General features: G+C 44.1%; 1 protein-coding gene across 1 annotated transcript in view; it reads left to right on the top strand.

The window, feature by feature from the left end:
* Window positions 1–20,089, top strand: part of LOC109922501 (protein mono-ADP-ribosyltransferase PARP12-like) — a 34,327-nt gene that overhangs the window by 6,107 nt on the left and 8,131 nt on the right. Inside the window, exons 3-8 of the mRNA XM_048599055.1 lie at window positions 130–388; window positions 2,815–2,916; window positions 7,390–7,510; window positions 10,314–10,476; window positions 12,817–12,937; window positions 13,098–13,194. Of these exons, the coding sequence (XP_048455012.1) occupies window positions 130–388; window positions 2,815–2,916; window positions 7,390–7,510; window positions 10,314–10,476; window positions 12,817–12,937; window positions 13,098–13,194 (863 nt within the window). The remainder of the gene's footprint in view (window positions 1–129; window positions 389–2,814; window positions 2,917–7,389; window positions 7,511–10,313; window positions 10,477–12,816; window positions 12,938–13,097; window positions 13,195–20,089) is intronic.

Genomic DNA, 20,089 nt, shown 5'->3' on the forward strand with positions numbered 1-20,089 from the left:
CGATCTAGTTCTGTTTGCAGTTTTTGCAGGGATGGTATGGATACCGTTTTTTGATTTGTTTGTCATTCTTCAGCCGTTTGGTTGGATGTACCATTTAGGCTCATGAATTTATGAATTCTATCCCTGCAGATTTGCACCTTTTACAACAGGGGCCCAGGTCGCTATGGCAGCTGCACCTACAAGCAGGAATGCACTAAGCTTCACATCTGCCTCCACTATGTCCAGGGCTCCTGCAAATTCGGGTCAAGCTGTAAGCGCTGTCACAGTTTCAGTGACAGCAACAGCGCCATGAGCCTGGAGAATCTGAGACCCGACGTGGCCCAGAACCTGCAGCAAACGTACCAGAACCTGTTCAGCATCAAGAACTACACACCGTCCAATGGTAAAGGTAAATGAGCAATTTGCACCCCCTTTCCTGACTGCAGCCGTATCAGCTTTGTCCAGCTGCTGTACGTAACTAAAACCAGAGCCTTCTTTGCGTCGTGGCCCGTAAAATAATGGAGTGATTAAGTGGAATGTTAGCCTTTATTTCAAGCGTGCTGTGATGCAAAGAAGAAGTTGTGTAAACCTCTTGTGGGACCTGGTCAAGGAAGGGGGTGAGGTATCGATTCACTAGAATCATATTCAGGCAACGAAGGGTTAACGAGGAAAACCAGCTGCTGAGACTGTTGTTGCATCCTTGAAATGTTGAAGATTAAGGGGTGCTGAAGATTGAGGGGTTTAAGATGATTAAATGACTTGATGAAATTATTTACCCTGAAGGAGAAATCTACAACAAGGGGGCAAACCTGCTCTCTGGTCCTTTCACCAATTATTTTAAATCTGTATCCCCCTAGTTACCGACAATGGGAAAAATTCTCTTTATTTAGTCCAATACTCCCCACTTCTCCGATCTGAGGGGAACAATTCCTCCTTCTCTGACTTTGTTACATATTGGTAGTCCCCATCTCTGGTATCATCCCATGACATGTACTCAGCACCCTGTCAAAGGCCTATTCAATGCCCACTTTAAAAGTGAATTGAAGGGCACAGCGTAAGATGAGAATCAGGTTGATGCCAGGAAGCACTTCTCCATTCGAAGGGAGAGCAAGAATCTGGGACATGGTTCCCCCTCTCTCCTTCCAGAAAAACGCCCAGTGGATACAGACTGAAACAAGGCAGCCACACTTAATATACAACTCAGCCACTGTCTAATAGTGAGACTGGAGCAAGCTCAAGGAGTTGAATGGCCAGCGGTTTAATGTTCAGAGAAAAGTCGATGATCATGTCTTTCAACTTAATAATTAACACTTGTAGAACATTGGCAAAGCCTTGGACAGAGTTCAGAGTAGAAGACCTGGGATGGTGCAAGGCTGAGTGTCTTCACAGATATATGGTGAGACTAGGAACTGTTCCCCTTAGACTAGGGAAGAGTAAGCTGGGATACAGCAGAGTAAATAAGGAGAGATAGGTTGCAGTGGCAAGAGGGTCAGTATCTGGGGGACACAGACTTAAAATAATCGGTGGAAGAGCAAAAGGGAAGCTGTGGAGAATCTTTTGTTTATTTCTGCGCAGTAAGTTGTTATGATCTGTGATGCACTGGAAACAAACCAGATTCGATCAGAACCTCCCGAAGAGAGTTACTGCAAGTTACAGCATGTGACGTGACCTCATTATTCTGGCCCCAAAAATGATGTGTTTGCATGTAGAGTCATGGAGCTGTACAGCACGGAAGTAGACCCTTGGGTCCAATCCATCCATGCTGACTAGGTATCCTAAATTAATCTAGTCCCATTTGCCAGCATTTGGCCCATATCCCTCGAAACCCTTCCAGATATGGCCCTCCAGATGCCTTTTAAATGTTGTAGCCTCCACCACCTCCTTTGGCAGCTCATTCCATACACGCACCACCCTCTATGTGAAAAATGTTGCCCCTTAGGTCCCTTTTAAATCTTTGCCCTCTTACTTTAAACCTATGCCCATTAGGCTCCCCTACCCTGGGGAAAAGACCTTGGCTATTCACCCTATCTATGCCCCTCATGATTTTATAAACCACTTTAAGGTCACCCCTTAGCCTCTGACGCTCCAGGGAAAATAGCCCCAGTCTGTTCAGCCTCTCCCTATAACTCAAGCCGTCGAACCCCAGCAATGTCCTTGTAAATCTTTTCTGCATCCTTTCAAGTGTAACAATATCTTTCCTTTTACAGAGAGACCAGAATTGAACGGAGTATTCCAAAAGTGGGCCTACTTGGTGTTTGACAAAAACCCCTGCTCAAACCCCTCAGCCACAACATGCTATACTCATGTTCTCAGTCAGCCTGAGTTTGTCAGTCGACAAATTGATGTTTTACTTACTGGTGGCTTCTGAACTGGGTGCAAGGGATTATGCACCAGAGCTTCAGACACATTCACTATTTGTATCGGATGCTGGTGCCATTTTGAAAAGGGTGATCCCATGCCAGAGGTGCACTTTTCTGTGCTCAGCACATAAGTTTGCCCACAATTTTTGGACAGATTTTTCAAGACTTCAAAGGTTGTCTTAAAAATTTCACCATCCACAGTAGTTAGAGTCCCAGAATGGCAAAGATTGTGAGAGAATGGGGAAAGAGCAGACTGATTGGATTGCTCTTTCTTAAGAGTCAGCATCGGTACATTGGGCCAAATGGCCTCCTCCCGTCCTGTATGATTCTTAAAGAATGAACTTGCCAATCAGCTTTGAACTTCTGTGACGGGGCCAACGTGGAATTCCTCACAGTGACCCCAAGATGGTTGGGGCAGTTCACCTCAATAGCTAACATGAGAATTTGACTTTGTGCTTCGATCTGCCACCCACAGAGAAGTCACCCCGATCCCGACAATCTTCCGGAAGCTCCAGTGGTGATGTGGACAGCGAGGAGATCTGCCTGTACTTTGTCCGGAAGAACTGCAGCTTTAAAGGTAAAAATCCCAGCACAACCTATCTTCAAACGGAAAAATAAAACATTCCTCACTCATAAAACATAGCTTACAAATACAGTTTCCAGGTAAAACTGGGACCTAAAATGTGGATTCAGTCGACTCAGGCAGCCCTACTTTCATGCTTTGGATTTTACTGCTGGAGAGAATTGAGTCGAAGTGATATTTATAAGTCTGGCTTTTGAAACAATCTAAAAAACAAGTTTTTCTATAATTGAAGCAGCAAAGATAGCTGAAGAACTTGACAGGCCAGGCACTGAAGATTAATAGAAACTAGACCAATCACTGACCTTGGTCTGGTAAGCTAACCAGCTCATGCCCAGTTTTCAGGGAATGTCTCTGGTTCAAAACGCTCGAGGGAAGGATAAAATAGGAACAGAAACAAACACTAACAGACAGCTTCTTAAATGGAACATTGCTCAGATGGGCAAGTGGCCAGAATTGGAAGGAAAGGACATTGTAAGGAAGTTAGGAGTTTATTGTGTTCATCATCCAGATGACCTACCAATATTTGAATATACTTATTATTTATCACTATTTGCAGTGTTTCTGATTATTACAGTTGCTCCATTGCTACCCTCATTGCTTCAATAAATCGGCTCAAAGATTGGCTCCAGCTTGTGTCCTCCTCAAGTCTTAACTATCTTGGCAACTGGAAGCTTAACAAAACATTCCTGAGGACATGTGTGAAGATTGTGACTGTGGAAATTTGCCTTAGTCTGTAACGTGTGAGGCTGATTTTAAAGCTCTGCTTCATATTGTTTCTCTGAAAATGCGGAATCGATTATATCAAATGCCGCCTCAGTCTTGCAATAACGCAAGTAATGTTCAGCAAGTGTGAATGAATTCTGGAACATGAGGAACGCAGAGCCACTTATGTGAGCAACCAACACCTCAACAGTTACAGGCCATCTGAAGCAGACACATATTCAGTACTTTGTGTTCTCAGTGTGATACATCCTGCCACCTTCTTGGCACTGTCATGTGTGAAAAGTGTGCTGGAATGGGTGATGAGATACACAATAACGCTAGCTGAGATGCAAGGGAGTGAGCTGCAGACTATCTTTTGCCTAACTGGAGCGTGTGGGTCAAACAGCCATCTTAAAAGCTGCATCCCAGTTGCTTTATACAGGAACTTATTGAAATTTAGCGTGTGAGTGAGCAAATTGAACAAATTCGTGTTAAAGTATTTATCCATTACAACCAGTTGTATCTTTCAAGGGTGTGACACTGGAGATAACCCACTGCTGAGAAATTCATCCCAATTAGTTTATATATAAGTAAAATAGCATTTAGACGTTTGAACCCAAGCCCAAATGCAGACATTTACTACAGACATCATACTTTATTACAGAAGCAAAATGTCGAGGAAGTGTGAAGTGCCTCTGACTTTCATCCTTAAAGTACCAAGCCCTTGACACTCTCTTCCTGTCCTGTTCAATACTGTTTTTTAACTGGTTGGGCTATTGCTATGTTACTAGGACATGGACAACTGTTTCTCTTCTGATGAGTTGAATGTTGCAGATTCATCTTGGATTTAGCTGGCCTCTGAACATGAAAAATGGGCGATTTGCATGGTATTTCCAGTGCCCCTGAAATTCCAGGGGATAGGGGACTAGTGGGGTTGGTCCAGGATGGCAGGGCAAAACTAGCAGCAGCAAATGATTGACATTGGCATGTCCCACTTTCTTTGCAGTCAGTGTTGTGAGGGTCTTACTCACTTTGTAAGATTTTATTCCAATATCCATAGTTTTTCAAATCAAACCCAGAAAGAAGATCAGACAGTAAAATTAACAATGCTTCATTCACAGTTGCTTGGTAATACAGAATGTGAATCTTGCTGAAAGGTTTTCATCTTGCACTCATCAGGAGAAATGGAAGAATGCCAAAATTTCAAACAATCACAACAACTTATACTACACAATTAAAACCTAGTGAGGTTTTGCAAGTCAATTTGAATTGGCTGAGGCATTGTCATGGAGAAAGCAAAGGAAAGCTATAGGCTCCCCAAGCTCTCAGGTAATTCAGAGAAGGTGCAAGGCCTGTGAATATTGTTTTTGCAATGCGGCTCATTTAAACATGACATGCATTCATGTACAGGACACATTCCCTGCAAACAGGATAATTAAGTTTAACAAAAAGCTTTGGCAACAAATAGTCATAGAGTTATACAGTACGTAAACAAACCCTTTAGTCCAACTCATCTGCACCGACCAGATATCCTAAACTGATCTAGTTCCATTTGCCAGCATTTGACCCATATTCCTCTAAACGCTACCTATTCATGTACCCACCCAGATACCTTTTAAATGTTGTAATTGTACTCACCTCCATCACCTCTGGCAGCTTGTACCATAGACACACCATCCTCTGCGTGAAAAAGTTGCCCCGAAGATCCCTTTTGAATCTTTCCCCTCTCACCTTACACCTATGCCCTCTAGTTTTCGACTCCCCTACCCTGGGAAAAAGACCTTGTCTATTCACTCTATCCATGCCCCTCATGACTTTATAAACCTTTATAATGTCACCCCTCAGCCTCTGACGCTCCAAGGAAAAAAGCCCCAATCTATTCAGCCTCTCCCTGTAGCCTAAACCCTCCAACCCGGGCAACATCCTTGTAAATCTTTTCTGAACCCTTTTAAGTTTAACAACATCCTTCCTATAGCAGGGAGACCAGAATTGAACACAGTATTCCAGAAGTGGCCTAACCAATGTCCTGTATGGCTGCAACATGATGTCCCAACTCCTGTACTCAGTGTTCTGACTAATGAAGGCAAGTATGCCGAACACCTTTTTCACTATCCTGTCTACCTGCGACTCCACTTTCAAGGAACTATGAACCTGCACCCCTAGGTCTCTTTGTTTGGCCACACTCTCCAGGACCCTACCATTAACTGTACAAGACCTGCCCTGATTTGCCTTTCCAAAATGCAGCACCTCACAGTTATCTAAATTAAACTCCTCAGCCCACTGGCCCAGTTGATCAAGGTCCTGTTGTACTCTGAGATACCTTCTTCACTGTCTACTACACCATCTATTTTGGTGTCATCTGCAAACTTACTAGCCATCCTCCCAATATTCACATCCAAATCATTTATATAAAAGTCGAAAAGCAGTGGGGCCAGCTTTATTATTTATAGCAGTTATTTAATAAATATCAATAATACAACCTTAAAGACAGACTGTCTATAATGCATAAAGCAAAGTTTGCTCATGCCCTTAGGACCATTGAATCCCTGAAGTGTGGGAAAAGGCCATTCAACCCACTATGTCCATGCGGAGCCTCCAAAGAGCATCCCACCCAGACCCACCATAACCCCGCATTTCCCTTGCCTAACCCACCTACCCTGCATGTCCCTGGATGCAATGGGCAATTTAACATGGCCAATCCACATAACCTGCACATCTTTGGACTGTGGGAGGAAACCAGAGCTCCCAGAGGTGCATGGGGAGAATCTGCAAACTTTGTACAGACAGTCACCTGAGAGTGGAATCAAACCCAGGTCCCTGGTACAGTGAGGCAACAATGCTAACCACTGAGCCACTGTACTGTTCCCGGTGTGAGGTTACACACCGTTGAGCATCCAAGACAGTAAACTCCTTCCCCTAATGACTGTAGCCTTTCTTTTTCCTCCAGGGGTTCAAACAGACCTTCTTTATATCCTGACTTCTGGCAAAATCCAAAAATCTCAGTACCTTTTCATTCTCCCTTACCCCCCAACCTCCCACCAACCCCCCCTCCTCTCTCTCTCTCTCCCCTCCCAACTCCGTCTCTAACTGTGTCTCTGGTGCAAAAACAACTTCCCGATGTTTCAGTTTCCCACAGTCTTTCAAGGTCTGTCTGAGCAGCTGTCCTCTTTAACTCTGGCCCTTATCTCAGTGAAAGTACACTGTCCCAATCAGCCTTCTCAGCAATTAACTTAACAATATGCTTGTTGTCAGTATTTTAAATCAAAGTCTGCTCTTTGAGTAATCCAGCATTTTTTCATTCGTTGAGAAGTTATTAAAAAGTGTGTAATCCCGTGGATGAAGTGTTGAGAAGGCTATAGGTAGATTGCAATCATTTGCTCAAGACAAAGTAAACAATTAATAACCAGACAGAGCAGTCTTTTTGCAGAAAGGGGCTGGTTACAGAGTGGGTGAAAGAACGTAGAGAATTGGAGGTGCTTTCTGTAGTGATTGTAATGAGGTCAGACTCTGAGTTCCCTGATTGGAGCTGTTAATCTGGTCCGATCAGGGAGCCCTGGCTGACAGATATAAACAGGAGGGTCAGAGGTTCTGTTCACTCTGAGAGCTGGCTCTGAGGGAGCTGGGTCAGTGTCAAGGACTCTCCACGTATAAATAACGGGTGACTTGGTGACAGGATACTGGGCTCTGTGGGAGTTATTTGACTTTCTAAAGCATGTAATTGTGACTTATTTGAAGTAATCTCCTCTTGGTTTCTGTTGTCTTCAGATCAATGTAACCGGGTTCACTTCAAGCTCCCTTATCGATGGCAGGTTCATGGCGAATCGTGGCAAGATCTCCCGAACATGGACCAGATTGAGAAGGATTACTGCGATCCCAATAAGACCAGGTGCACTCTGATGTTTCAACTCGGGTAGCTTCACAGTAGCAGAATCTTTGATTAATGCCCAATTATACAATTAATGCAAACCTAGGATATTCGATGCAGCAATTCATGGGCAAGCTCTTGGATTATTTCATTTTACATTACCTCCTGACCGCGATTGGGTAATAACAGTGACTGCACTACGAAAGGAACTCATGGTTTTAAGCATTCTGAGATATGGTGAGGATAGCAGCAGGCACTATATAAATGTAACTCACTCCCTATTAAGGACATCCAATGCTTGATCAGGGGCTCAAGTAGTGAAATCATTAAAGGCAATGTCACAAAATAAATTGTACAGGTGTTAATCTCAGTGAGGTTGCGATATAAGGGCTAGAATATATACGGGAGTGATATAAAGTTCTGATTTGACCAGCCCTGCAATATTTGTGCTCAGTTCTGGCCATCAAACTGAGCCTTAGTGCAATTGTAGCAGAGATTCTCCAGAAGGATAACAGGACTAAAAGGGTTAAACTGAAAGAACTGGTTACATAGACTGTACTTACAATCCTAGCGCATGTGTGAGATTGAGGAGATCTAACTGAGGTGTTGAAGATGATCGAAGGAGTTGATCTGGTAGATCATGGATTTGCGGGGACGTTGTGGGGGAAGTATGCAGAGGTCCTGTGGCAGTCATTGCTGCCTTGGTACACCCACCCTTCATTTTGTTCCTACTGCGTGAACCTCCAAGGTCTGTGTGCAACAGTGTCTCCTGGGACTGGAAGTCAATACATCAGCGTGTCGATTGGTGAGTGCAGACCTCTGAGTGGCGTTTCTGCAACATAAAGGGACCCCAAAATGTTAGCTGTGGACCCCACTTCATATCCAATCGCCACTTTGGGAAGCCCTGGTCTAATTGAATTGTACAACATGGGGCTGAATGGTCCACTGTTCCTATCGTTTAGTAGCCAAAAATCCTTAATTTGGTCCCTTCATGGGACAGGTCTGAAAGCACGATCTTATTCTATGTTGAAGCTCTCTTGGACAGTGAGGCAGAGGCAAGCCCATGAATGAAGAGTTTGACCGAGTGACACTATCTTATTCCACCTTCTATAATACAGCATTGGTTCTAATGTGCAGCCAAGCCTCAGTAATCAGAAATTGGTAGCTCTCAGTCAAAAGGTTGTGGCTTCCTGACTTATTCTAGAGGTCTGAGTACAATACCTAGGCTGACGCTCTCATTGAAGTGCTGAGGGAATGCTGCACTGTCAGGGTCTTGCAAATGGGACAATAAACCAAGTCCCATCCGTACTGTTAAGTAGACACAGAAAATATTATGCCACTGTTGCAAAGAAGCACAGAGTTTCCTCTGATCCTGTGGCCAAAATTTACCCTTCAATCAATGTCAGTGAAAACAGGTGATTCAGTTTTTTTTAATCTCATGGCTCCTTTTGTGATCCTACTTTGCACAAACTCACTTCAGAAGTACTTCATTGGCTGAAAGATCAATTTGTAAAGGCCTACCAAAAGCTTCATCAAAGAAATATGTTTCAAAAAAGCATCATAAAAAAGGAGAAGGTTAGTGAAAAATGTCCAGGCATCTTAAGAAATAACTATCTGTGATGGAGTGCAGGAAGTGGAGGACACACAAATGCTGAGAATTGGGGGAAATTGCAGAGATCCTAGAGGGAAACACAAAGATGAGAAATTTGAGTTGAGGCCCTTGACAAATCATTTCATAGAATCACTACAGTGTGGAAACAGGCCCTTCGGCACAACAAGTCCACACTGACCCTCAGAGCATCCCACCCAGACCCATCCCCTTATAACCCACCTACTCTACACATCCCTGAATGCTACAGGCAATTTAGCCTGTATTCAATTGTATGTAATTTAGCATGTATACAATTTAGCACGGCCAATCCACCTAGCCTGCACATCTTTGGACTGTGGGAGGAAACCGGAGTATCCAGAGGAAACCCACACAGACACGGGGAGAGTGTGCAAACTCCACACAGACAATCACCCGAGGGTGGAATTGAACCCAGGTCCCTGGCAGTGTGAGGTAGCAGTGCTAACCTCTGAGCCACCATGCCACCCCTAATCAAGAGCCATTACAGAGGTGAGGGGTGAACTGGACTTGCTGTAAGTTAAATTGTAAGCAACCCAAGTTTTCGAGGAGTTGAAGTTTATGGAGGGTGGAGGAGGAGACACTTGCCAGCTGGATAAAGAGCTGACACATAAATAAGAAAAGAAGCTGTGCAGCCGTTGCTGGTCACAATTAGAGAACGCTCCATCAGATACTCTGGTTTGAGCACCAATGGCCACAGATCAGTGTCCAAGCCTGCCATCACCGACACCACCACCACTTTCTCAGGGAAACTAGAAATGTGGCCTCGCCAGTGGCACCCATACTCCAGGAACAAATATATCAAAGACATAATGATGGCAGTGTCTCAATACAATCTTGTCCTGTAAAACGCCTGTAGATAATAGATAACATGATGAAATACAGTCAGAATAGGTCATACAAACACCAAGAATGCTGGAAACGTTCAGCAGTTTGTGGAAAGAGAAACTGAGTTAATCTATACCTACTTGGTGACAAACTGCGGATTATTAACTAAATTCATACCAGAGGCTTTACCTCTGTGTCACTCCATCGATTTCCCTGTCTCTTGTCTTCACAACAGAGCATGTGACTCTGATCCTTACAAGCATTTAGCCATTGACATTGGCTATTGACTTTTTGACCAGTCTCCTTGTGATGGTATCTGTCTAGTTCTAGTGTAAATGTGTTCCTCCATTTCTGCTGTTCTTATCGCAGGTCCTCGGTGATTAATTTTGATGCCATGGTAAGTGGCTTGAGCCAGGTTAGACGCCTATCCACAGCATCCTCAGTTACAAAACCTCCACATTACATCCTGACCACAGAATGGCTATGGTACTGGAAGGACGAATACGGAAAGTGGATTGAATATGGGAAACAAGTGAGTCTTTGGGGTTTTTTTTTAAGTGATCTTTTATATCAGACCCTCCTGCAGGTTAACACTTTAGTTTTTTTCCCGACAATAACAGCCAGATTGGGAGGATCATGTAGGACTGGAACTTATACTGCAGTTGTCTAAAATTCGGTTTACTAATAGCAACTTAGTCATCCAGAATCTGAACCTTGCTGAGGAGGGAGACACGTTGCTGAAAGTTAGCATTTTCCACTCCTCAGGACCAATGCAAGAATGCCAAATTTCAAACAATCACAAGAAGGGATTCTAACTGGTTAGCATGTTGAATCTGATTGCTGGAGTCATAGCCTTGGAGAAAATAATAGGCTCCCCAGCCTGTAAGTTGTTTAAAAAAAAAGCTACATGATATTTGAAAATCTTCAGTTTGTTTGCAGAGAATGTGTGAATATATGTCACTTCTGATGGGCATAAATGAGCCCTAATATGAGCTTGAATGATTAACTTAAATTGTTTATTAGTCTATAGCTATCGGCACTCAAGATTATTCAGCAAGTGCCATCCAATCATGGAATCATACCTAACACTGAAAGATTTGCAAGGGTATTGGTAAGGGTTGGTGAGCAAAGTCTGTAAAACCTGAGGTGACCTTGATTTCAAGCACTGCATTCAGTTCTGGCCATTGCATCTCTGGAACCATGTACTGGCCTCAGCTGGGAATACATCACACATTCACCAAAAAACATATCACTGCTAAAGGTAAGTGACAATGGCTGCATAGATTAGGCTTTTACTCCCTTGAATATAGAAGATTAAAGTATGATCCAACTGAGGGTTTTAAAATATTTCAAGCACTGGGAACAAAAACAGAAGTCGCTGGAAAAGCCCAGCAGGTCTGGCAGCATCTGTGAAGAAAATAATCAGAGTTAACGTTTCAGGTCCAGTGACTCTTCCTCAGAACTAGCATTGGACCTGGTAGATAGAGAAAAACATTATTTAGATATGGAAACCTCGAACAAGGGGTCACAACCTTAAAATCAGATCTAGGCAACTCAGGGTGTCATCAGGAATCATTTCTTACTGAAAGGGTATTGTAAGTCTGGAACTCTCTTTCCCAATTCACTCCCTCCCCCGAAACAGTACTGTTGATGTTGGGCAATGAATTGAACAATTCAAAAGTGAGATTGTTATAAATGGATACAGAACCCCGAAATGGAGTTAAAATGCAAGTCAGCCATGAGGCTGTTCCACCATTCAATTAGATCGAGGAGCTGAAAGACCTCCTGACCTTATGCTGCAATTTAGCTATTTACAAAAGTACATTGAAGAGCACTACACGTGCATCCTTTGATGTGCCAGCTGTAAGAGTGCCAAGATATTGTACAGAGATCCACAGAGTCCTGCTATTGCAGAGTGCCATATTGTAAGTTCCTATCAAAATAACATGAACCCAATGGCCTGCGACATATACTTCTGTGTATAGCTGTCCCAGGTGAGTGTTGTTGCCTAATGCAGCGCAGAAATCCAAACGTTGTGTCCAAGTTATGTTGCTCCTCAGTTAAACTGTGTGAAAATAATGTTCCCCATGTATTGCTCACTACTGAAATCCATTGAATGGTATGAATTGTTGCAATAGCAATGTACTAAACTGGACTAGACAATGACATAAATATGTAATGTTATATTATCTTACCATCTCCACAGTGTTGTGTTATTATGTGGAAATCTGTTTGGTATATTACTATATCTTGCAGTGCAGCTCAGTCACATATTTATGTTCATGTTGTTCATTCTAATGTCTGCTATTGTGTGTGATTGTGGTTGGGAAACCACTTGCTCAATAATCACAATTGTGCTAATAGCTACACTAACAGTCAGTTTAAGAAAATGAGTCTAGATGGTAATGTGGCTTTCTTTACTTGCCGGAAGTGATAGACTGAGACTCATTCATGGCAAACATAAAGGAATATGTTCGAACCTTGCATCTTTGTTTGAAACACCCTGGAGCTTGGGGAAGACTGCATTTCCCCACTATTTTTCCCATGGCAATGCCTCAACCAGTTAGTGGCAGCTTGTCAACCAATCAACACCCCTTTTATCCTGTACTATAAATTGTTGTGAATGTTGGTAGTTTGGCAGTCTTGAAGGGCGCAAAAGGAATCGTCTCTCCTCTCAGTAAAATTCACTTCCACTTGGTTATCTGTTGTTGCCAGAAGGAAGTCCACAGAACCTCCTCCTGGAAGGCGCAAGGATGAGTTTACTGAGGTTGTGCCTTTAGCGTGGAGCCTCACTGGGCAGGGGGAGCTAAGGTTGGATTGTGTAACCTCAATTGCTGAAATTCTGACTGACTGGTTGGATTCCCTACGACAGGAAGGGCTACACAGTGCTGCCAGCACGGCATCCATTAACCTGGAGAAAGCGTATTTGGCAGAGAGCAATGGAAAAGTGGAATTCACGGCTGGAAAGCATCAATATGTGCTGAGCTTTAAAGGTACAGTGTTTTTAAGAAAACTCGTTTAATAATCTGACACTCAGGAAAGGTCGGTAAGGAATCTGAAAATTACGAGTGTTTTTTCTTTCTTGGAATAAAAGACGCTCACTGTATTCTACCTCTTTTCTTCTGCCCCCCATCTCTCCTCGCTCCGGTCCAGAAATGTGTCAGACGAATACACGTGTTGGGACTCAGAGAGCTGTCCGAAGGAGACCCAAGTTCATCTCTGAGCAAGATTTGGAGAATCAGATACAAAAGTAAGTAAAGCCTGTCAACAGCCCAGCTTAAGGAGGCTTCTTACTCTGTGTCATTGTGGAGATAAGGAATGTCATTGGGCACCATCTCAGCTCTTCCAGAGAAACCTACAGTCTCTGTTTGATATTGATCCCATTGACCAAAGAGGCTCCCAATCCCAGGTATTTTTCTGTTACCTTCAGAAAGCAATTCAACAAAACACTCTGGCCCTGTTGTTGAAGCGATATTGAAGAATTTCTAGATATTATTTATAGTCAAGCCATGTAGAGGTGTTATTATAACCCCTGCAATAAGTCGGACTTGAAGTTAGGTCTCCCGGAACTGGCATAAGGACAATACCACTGCACCACAAGGGCCCCTTTCTAGTGTCACTAGTGTGGTTTCTGCACAGAACTTACTCAGTTGCCATATTTCAGCTTTGGAATAGCCTAGCTGTTTCCACACAATGCAATGCACTGTCAATAGGGGGCAGTTTTACATTCCCTGCAGCTTTTTCAGAGGTTGAGTTTTCCTCTGTGATCCATCCCTTCATCTGGAACATTTTGGAAGGGCTATACAACCCTTGTCACTTAAACCATCCACCTGCAAATCAGAAAATAATGCTTACCAATTCCCAGTGTCGTTGACTGTAACTGTGTCTCACTACCTCCAGTGGGATTACAGGACAGGCGTTTGGGGCCTCAAGCTCTGATGCAGTAAGGAGCAGAGACTCAGATTTGACAGTCCTGGGACCAACCGGAGGCCCCTTTAAATGTACGCAATTATTGTTTGCCTATGGGTGCAGCTTGATCTAGTGAACTCTGAGGGCTTCTCATTGACAGCAACTCAGACCGAGAAATGTCTTTGTTATTTTTGTGTCTGTATCCCTGCACCTTGAACACCCCAGCCTACTCAAGAGACCCATCCCTTCCACGTCCACCCCGCGCCCCCCCCATTCCCCGCCAACTGGACCCGACTTCCAATTTTCACTTGGGTTGCACTGGGTAAAGTGTTAAAGTGGACTCGTGGCAGAAAAGGGCTTGAGAAATTGGCTTGTGGTGTATTCAGAGATCCCACTATTTTGGGCGGAGACTGATGCTCAGTGCCACAGTAAGGTGGATTTTTAAACAAATAGTGTAATTCATTAAATGGTGACTGTGGATCAGTGGGCAGTACTCTCCTCTTTGAATCAGAAGGTCATAGATTTGAGGCTGCCCGCAGAACTCTGAGCACAAAATCTAGGGTGATGCTCCATGCAAATCAGAGGAACGCTCCTGTCAAGGGTGCTACCTTTCAAATGCAAAGGGGAGGCTCCATTTATCCTCTCAGGTGGCTGTAGTATATTGTATACACAGGAGAGCAGGCACTTAGAGTCATGGAGTAATACAGCATGGAAACAGGCCCTTCGGTCAAATTGGTCCTTGACCATGGTGCCCACTCAGCTAGTTCCAATTGCCTGCAATTGGTCCATATCCCTCTAAATCCTTCTCATCCATGTAGCTATCCAAATATTTTTAAAATGTTGCTATTGTACCTGCCTCAACCACTTTCTCTGGTGGCCCATTCCATATATGCACCACTCTTTGTGTGAAGAAGTTGTCCCTCAGGTCCTTCTTAAATCTTCTCCCTCTCACCTTAAACCTATGCCCTCTAGTTTTCAACTCCCCATCCCTGGGAAAAAGACTATATGTATTCATCCTATCTATGCCCCTCATGATTTTATACACCTCAATAAGGTCACCCCTTATTCTCCTACATTCCCAGTAATAAAGTCCTATCCTGGCCAACCTCTCCCTATAACTCAGGCCTACCAGGCCTGGCAACATCCTCATAAATCTTCTTTGCACACTTTCCAGTTTAACTATGTCTTTCCTGTAACAGGGTGACCAAAACTATACATAATACTCCAAGTGCAGCCTCACCAATGACTTATACAACTGTGATATCACATCCCAAGTCCTGTACTCAATGCCTTGACCGATGAAGGCTAGCATGCTGTCTACCTGTGACTCTGCTTTCAATGAACTATGTACTTGTACTCCTAGATCCCTCTGTTCCACAACACTCCTCAGGACCTTACCATTTACTGCATAAGTCCTATCTTGGTTTGACTTTCCAAAGTGCAACATTTCACACTTGTCTGTATTGAATTGCATTTGCCAATCCTCAGCCTACTTCCCCATTTGATCAAAGTCCTTCTGTGATCTTTGATAACTTTTCTTGTTATCAACGATAGCTCCTAACTTTGTGTCATCTGTAAACTTACTGATCATGCCTTGTACATTCACATCCAGATCAATTATGTAAATAGCAAATAACAAAGGTCCCAGCACCGACGCCTGTGGAACACCACGAGTCACAGGCCTCCAGTCCAAGAAACAACCTTCAACCATCACCCTCTGCTTCTCACCATCAAGCCAATTTTGAATCCAAGTAGCCAGCTCTCCCTGGATCCCATGCGACCTAGCCTTCATGACTAGCCTGGCACGCGGGACCTTGTCAAAGGCCTTATTAAAGTCCATGTAGATAACATCCACTGCTCTATCCTCATCTACCCTCTTAGTTACCTCTTTAAAAAACTCTAAAAGATTTGTCAGACGTGACTTCCTGCACACAAATCCACGCTGACTATCCCTAATCAGACCTTGACTATCCAAATGTTGGTTGATCCTGTCCCTCAGTATCCTCAGTAACTTGCCTACCACTGATGTCAGGCTCACTGGCCTGTAGTTTCCTGGCTTGTCTTTGCTACCTTTCTTAAACAATGGAACAACATTAGCCGCCTTCCAGTTTTCTGGAACTTCACCAATGGCTAAAGATGAAGCAAAAATCTCTGCAATTTCTTCCCTAGCCTCCCACAATGTCCGGGTTTGGACTTTATCAGGCCCAGGGGATTTATCCAACTTAATGTGCTTTAAGACTGCAAACATCCCCTCTCTGGTAATAACAAGTATGCAGCCCAAAACATCCCCACTTGTTTCCCTTATTTCTTTCGCATCCGAAATTCTCTCCTCATTAAACACTGAGGACAAATATTCATTAAAAGTCTCCCCCAGCTCCTGTAGCTCCACACATAGATGGCCATGCTGATCTTTAAGGGGACCTATTGTCTTCCTAACCACCCTCGTACTCTTAATATAGCTGCAGAACCTCTTGGAATTATCTTTAACTTTATCTGCCAGATCCATCTCATACCCTCTTTTTGCTCTTCTGATTTCCCCCTGAAGTGTGCTCCTACACTTTTTGTAGCCATCTAGGGATTCACTTGAGCTCGATAGTTTAAACCCAATGTATCTTTTTCCTGACCACAGCCCAATATTCCTTGTCACCCAGGGATCCCTAAACCTGCCAGCTTTTCCCTTCACCCTAAAAGGGATCCTGGACTCTTGATATCACACTTTTAAAAGCCTCCCATTTGCCAGTCGTTCCTTTTCCTTCAAACAGACTCACCCATTCGACCTCTGCTAGATCCTGCCTAGTGGCCCCAAAATTGGCCCTGCTCCAGTTTAGCACCTTAACCTGTGGATCTGTCCTATCTTTTTCCATAACTATGTTAAAATTAAGAGAGTTATGGTCACTGGGCCCAAAGTGCTCTCCGACTGATTGTTCAGTCACTTGCCTGACCTTGTTGCCTAAGAGGAGGTCCACTGTTGCACCCTCCTGAGTAGCGCCCTTTATGTATTGATTTAGGAAACCTTCTTGGACAGATGTGACAAATTCCACCTCGTCCGGGCCTTTTACTCACTGGGTGGCCCAGTCAATACAGGGGAAATTAAAATCTCAAACCAGTACTACTCTGTTATTCCTTCTGGTATCTGTAATCTCTCTACACATCTGCTCCTCTATTACCCACTGGCTATTTGAGGGTCTGTAATACAGTCCCAACAGAGTGACCATCCCCTTCTTGATTCTAAGTTCTAACCATATGGCCATAACCATATCCTCTCTAAGCACTGTTGTTATGTCCTCTCTTATCAAGAGGGCAACTCCCCCCTCCTCGCTTACTTGTACTTCTGTCACGCCTGTAGCTTCTGTATCCTGGAACATTGAGCCACCAGTCCTGCCTTTCTCTCAGCCATATTTCTCTTACGGCTATAATATCGCAGTCCCCAGAGCTAATCCATACTCTCAGCTCATTTGCTTTACCAGGCAGGCATTGTGTGTTGAAATAAATACACCTTAAACCAGAAGTCTTTTTCCTCCCTCTACTGTGCCCCTGACTGTCCTGAACAGTAAACTTACTCTCGATGGCTAATGTATTTTCCTCTGACTACTCGATGGCCCGTCTCTCATTCGGAATCCCACTCCACTGCCAAACTAGTTTAAACCCTCTCGGGTAACACTAGCAAATCTTCCCACGAGGGATATTGGACCTCCTCCGGTTCAAGTGCAACCCGTCCCTCTTGTACAGGTCACCTCCACCCCAGTAGAGATCTCAATGATCCAAGAACTGAAATCCGTGCTCCTACACCAGCTCCTTAGCCACACATTCATCTGGCCTATCTTTCTATTTCTATCCTCACTGGTGCATGGCACTGGGAGTAATTCAGAGATCACTACCCTTGGGGTCCTGCTTTTTAACTTCTTACGTAACTCCCTACACTCATTTCGCAGGACCCCAACTCTTTGTCTACATATGTCATTTGTACCAATGTGCACAATGACCTCTGGCCGTTCATCCTCCCCCTTCAGAATGTTCTGGAACCGCACAGAGACATCGTTGACCCTGGCACCCGGGAGGCACCATCCTGGTGTCTCTTTTGCAGCCATAGAATCTCCTGTCTGTCCCCCTCACAATTGCGTCTCCTATCAGTATCTCTCTGTCTGACTGAACGCTTTCCCTCTGAGCCTCAGAGCTAGTCACAGTGCCACTGACCTGACTGCTGCTGTTAGCCCTGAAAGGTCTTTCCCCCCAACAGTAACCAAAGTGGTATACCTGTTATTGAGAGGAATGGCCACAGGGGAACCCTACACTCTTTGCCTTCCTCCTCTTAGCTCTTCCGGTGGTCATCCAGCTACGCAGCCTGCTCCTTCGGAGTGACCACTTCACTATTGCTCTTATCAGTGATGTTCTCTGCACTCTGGATGATCCTGCGTGCATCCAGCTCCAGTTCCCTAACGCAGTCTGCTAGGAGCTGCAGCCAGGTGCACTTCTCACAGGTGTAGCCACCAGGGACACTGGAAGTCTCCCTGATCTCCCACATCCTGCAAGAGGAGCATGCCATTGCCGTAACTGCCACCCCTACTGCCTTCAGTCTAGACAGGAAGAAAGTAGAGTCAAAGAACCCTTACCTACACTCACCTGTACCTTTGACAGCCTCCTCACGCCAAAACCTCTCAAGCAAAGGCCTCAGCACTTCTACCCTAATGCTGACCCACTCGCTTAATGGCTACTCCCTTGTAAACCTTTACCTTGCCAGTTGTTCTTCTCACAGAGTCTTTTTTTATTGCAAAAATATACTTCATTCATAGAAGGAAATCTTTATGTACATACGCAATTAATGCAGCCATTCTGATCTGTACTATCATTACTTACAGAAAATAAAATAAACATTGGCGTTCGATTTTCTCTATATTTACAATTAACCTGCATTTAGCATTTAGCTGAGGCATCAGCAGGGTCTGGTTGTTGAATGGACAGAGTCTTTTATTTTTGGTCAGAGGATAAGGAAGGGTGGGAAACACCAAATGCAGGTTTAACCACACCTTGACACCAGGTTCCCTCTGACCTGCTGTACAGTCACGATGACTGTGGTAATGTCTCCCGGAATTTCATTGTGATTACTCTAAACTCCCCTCTGACTTGCTCCCTGCTATGGTTATCTGGTCATTATCACATTGCTCTTTGTCGGAGCTTACTGTGTGCAGATTGGATTCTGTGTTTTCCAAATTATCATAGTGACCGCACTTCAAAAAGCATTTAATTATTTATAAAAGGCTTTGGAACATCCTATGGTCATGAAAGTGCCGTACACAGCAAAGTCTTTTCTTTGTGACAATAGCCAATCAAGCTATTTTAAATGCAGCTCATCCAAGCTGCTTTCTACTAATAGGCGATTTTTACCTTTGGTATTTTGATTGTTGTTTGATTCTGCAGCGAACCTCCGGTGAAGTTCAAAATGTCTAAACTCTCGAATTCTCTCCATAGTCCCCTCTGCATCTGAGCCTGCAGTACACTCCTCAAACCAAGCTCTTCCGCCAAGCCTTTAGTCAGATGGCCTAAAATTTCTTTGTGTGGCTTGTTGTCTCAGGGCATTTTATTACATTAAAGGTGCTATACAAATGTGAGTTAGTGTTAGAATCCAGTGTGGAAGCAGGCCATTCAGCACATTGAGTTCACACCAACACTGCAGAAAGCCTCCTATCCACCTATCCTATCCCTGTAACACTGCATTTCCCATAGCCAACCCACCTAGCTGACATCCCTGGATATTTTAGCATGGCCAATCCACCTCCCTACACATCTTTGGACTGTGGGAGGAAACCCATGCAGACATGGGGAGAATGTGCAAACTTCACAAAGACAGTCACCCAAGGGTGGAATCGAACCTGGGTCCTCAGTGCTATGAGGCAGCAGTGCTAACTACTGAGCCACTGTGCGCCCCCAGTCCAGTCTGTGCATTTTTGTTACTGAAGCACTTTCTTTTCTAGAATAATGTGGAATGCATTGCCAGAGAGGGTAGTGAAGTCGACCTCATTAGGGGCATTTAAGCGGTTATTAGATAGGCATATGGATGATAGTATAAGGGAGGGGTGGAGGTTATATAGACCTTAGGTTTAGGGTAAAAGTTCGGCACAACATCGTGGGCCGAAGAGCCTGTACTGTGCTGTACTGTTCCATGTTCTTATAATCCAGGTCATACTTATTGGGCTCTTTGGTAAAATTATTGGCTTTGTCGCTAAAGCTGGTGTGGGAGG

Source organism: Rhincodon typus, chromosome 7, assembly GCF_021869965.1.
Source record: "Rhincodon typus isolate 14 chromosome 7, sRhiTyp1.1, whole genome shotgun sequence".
Taxonomy (NCBI): Eukaryota; Metazoa; Chordata; class Chondrichthyes; order Orectolobiformes; family Rhincodontidae; genus Rhincodon; species Rhincodon typus.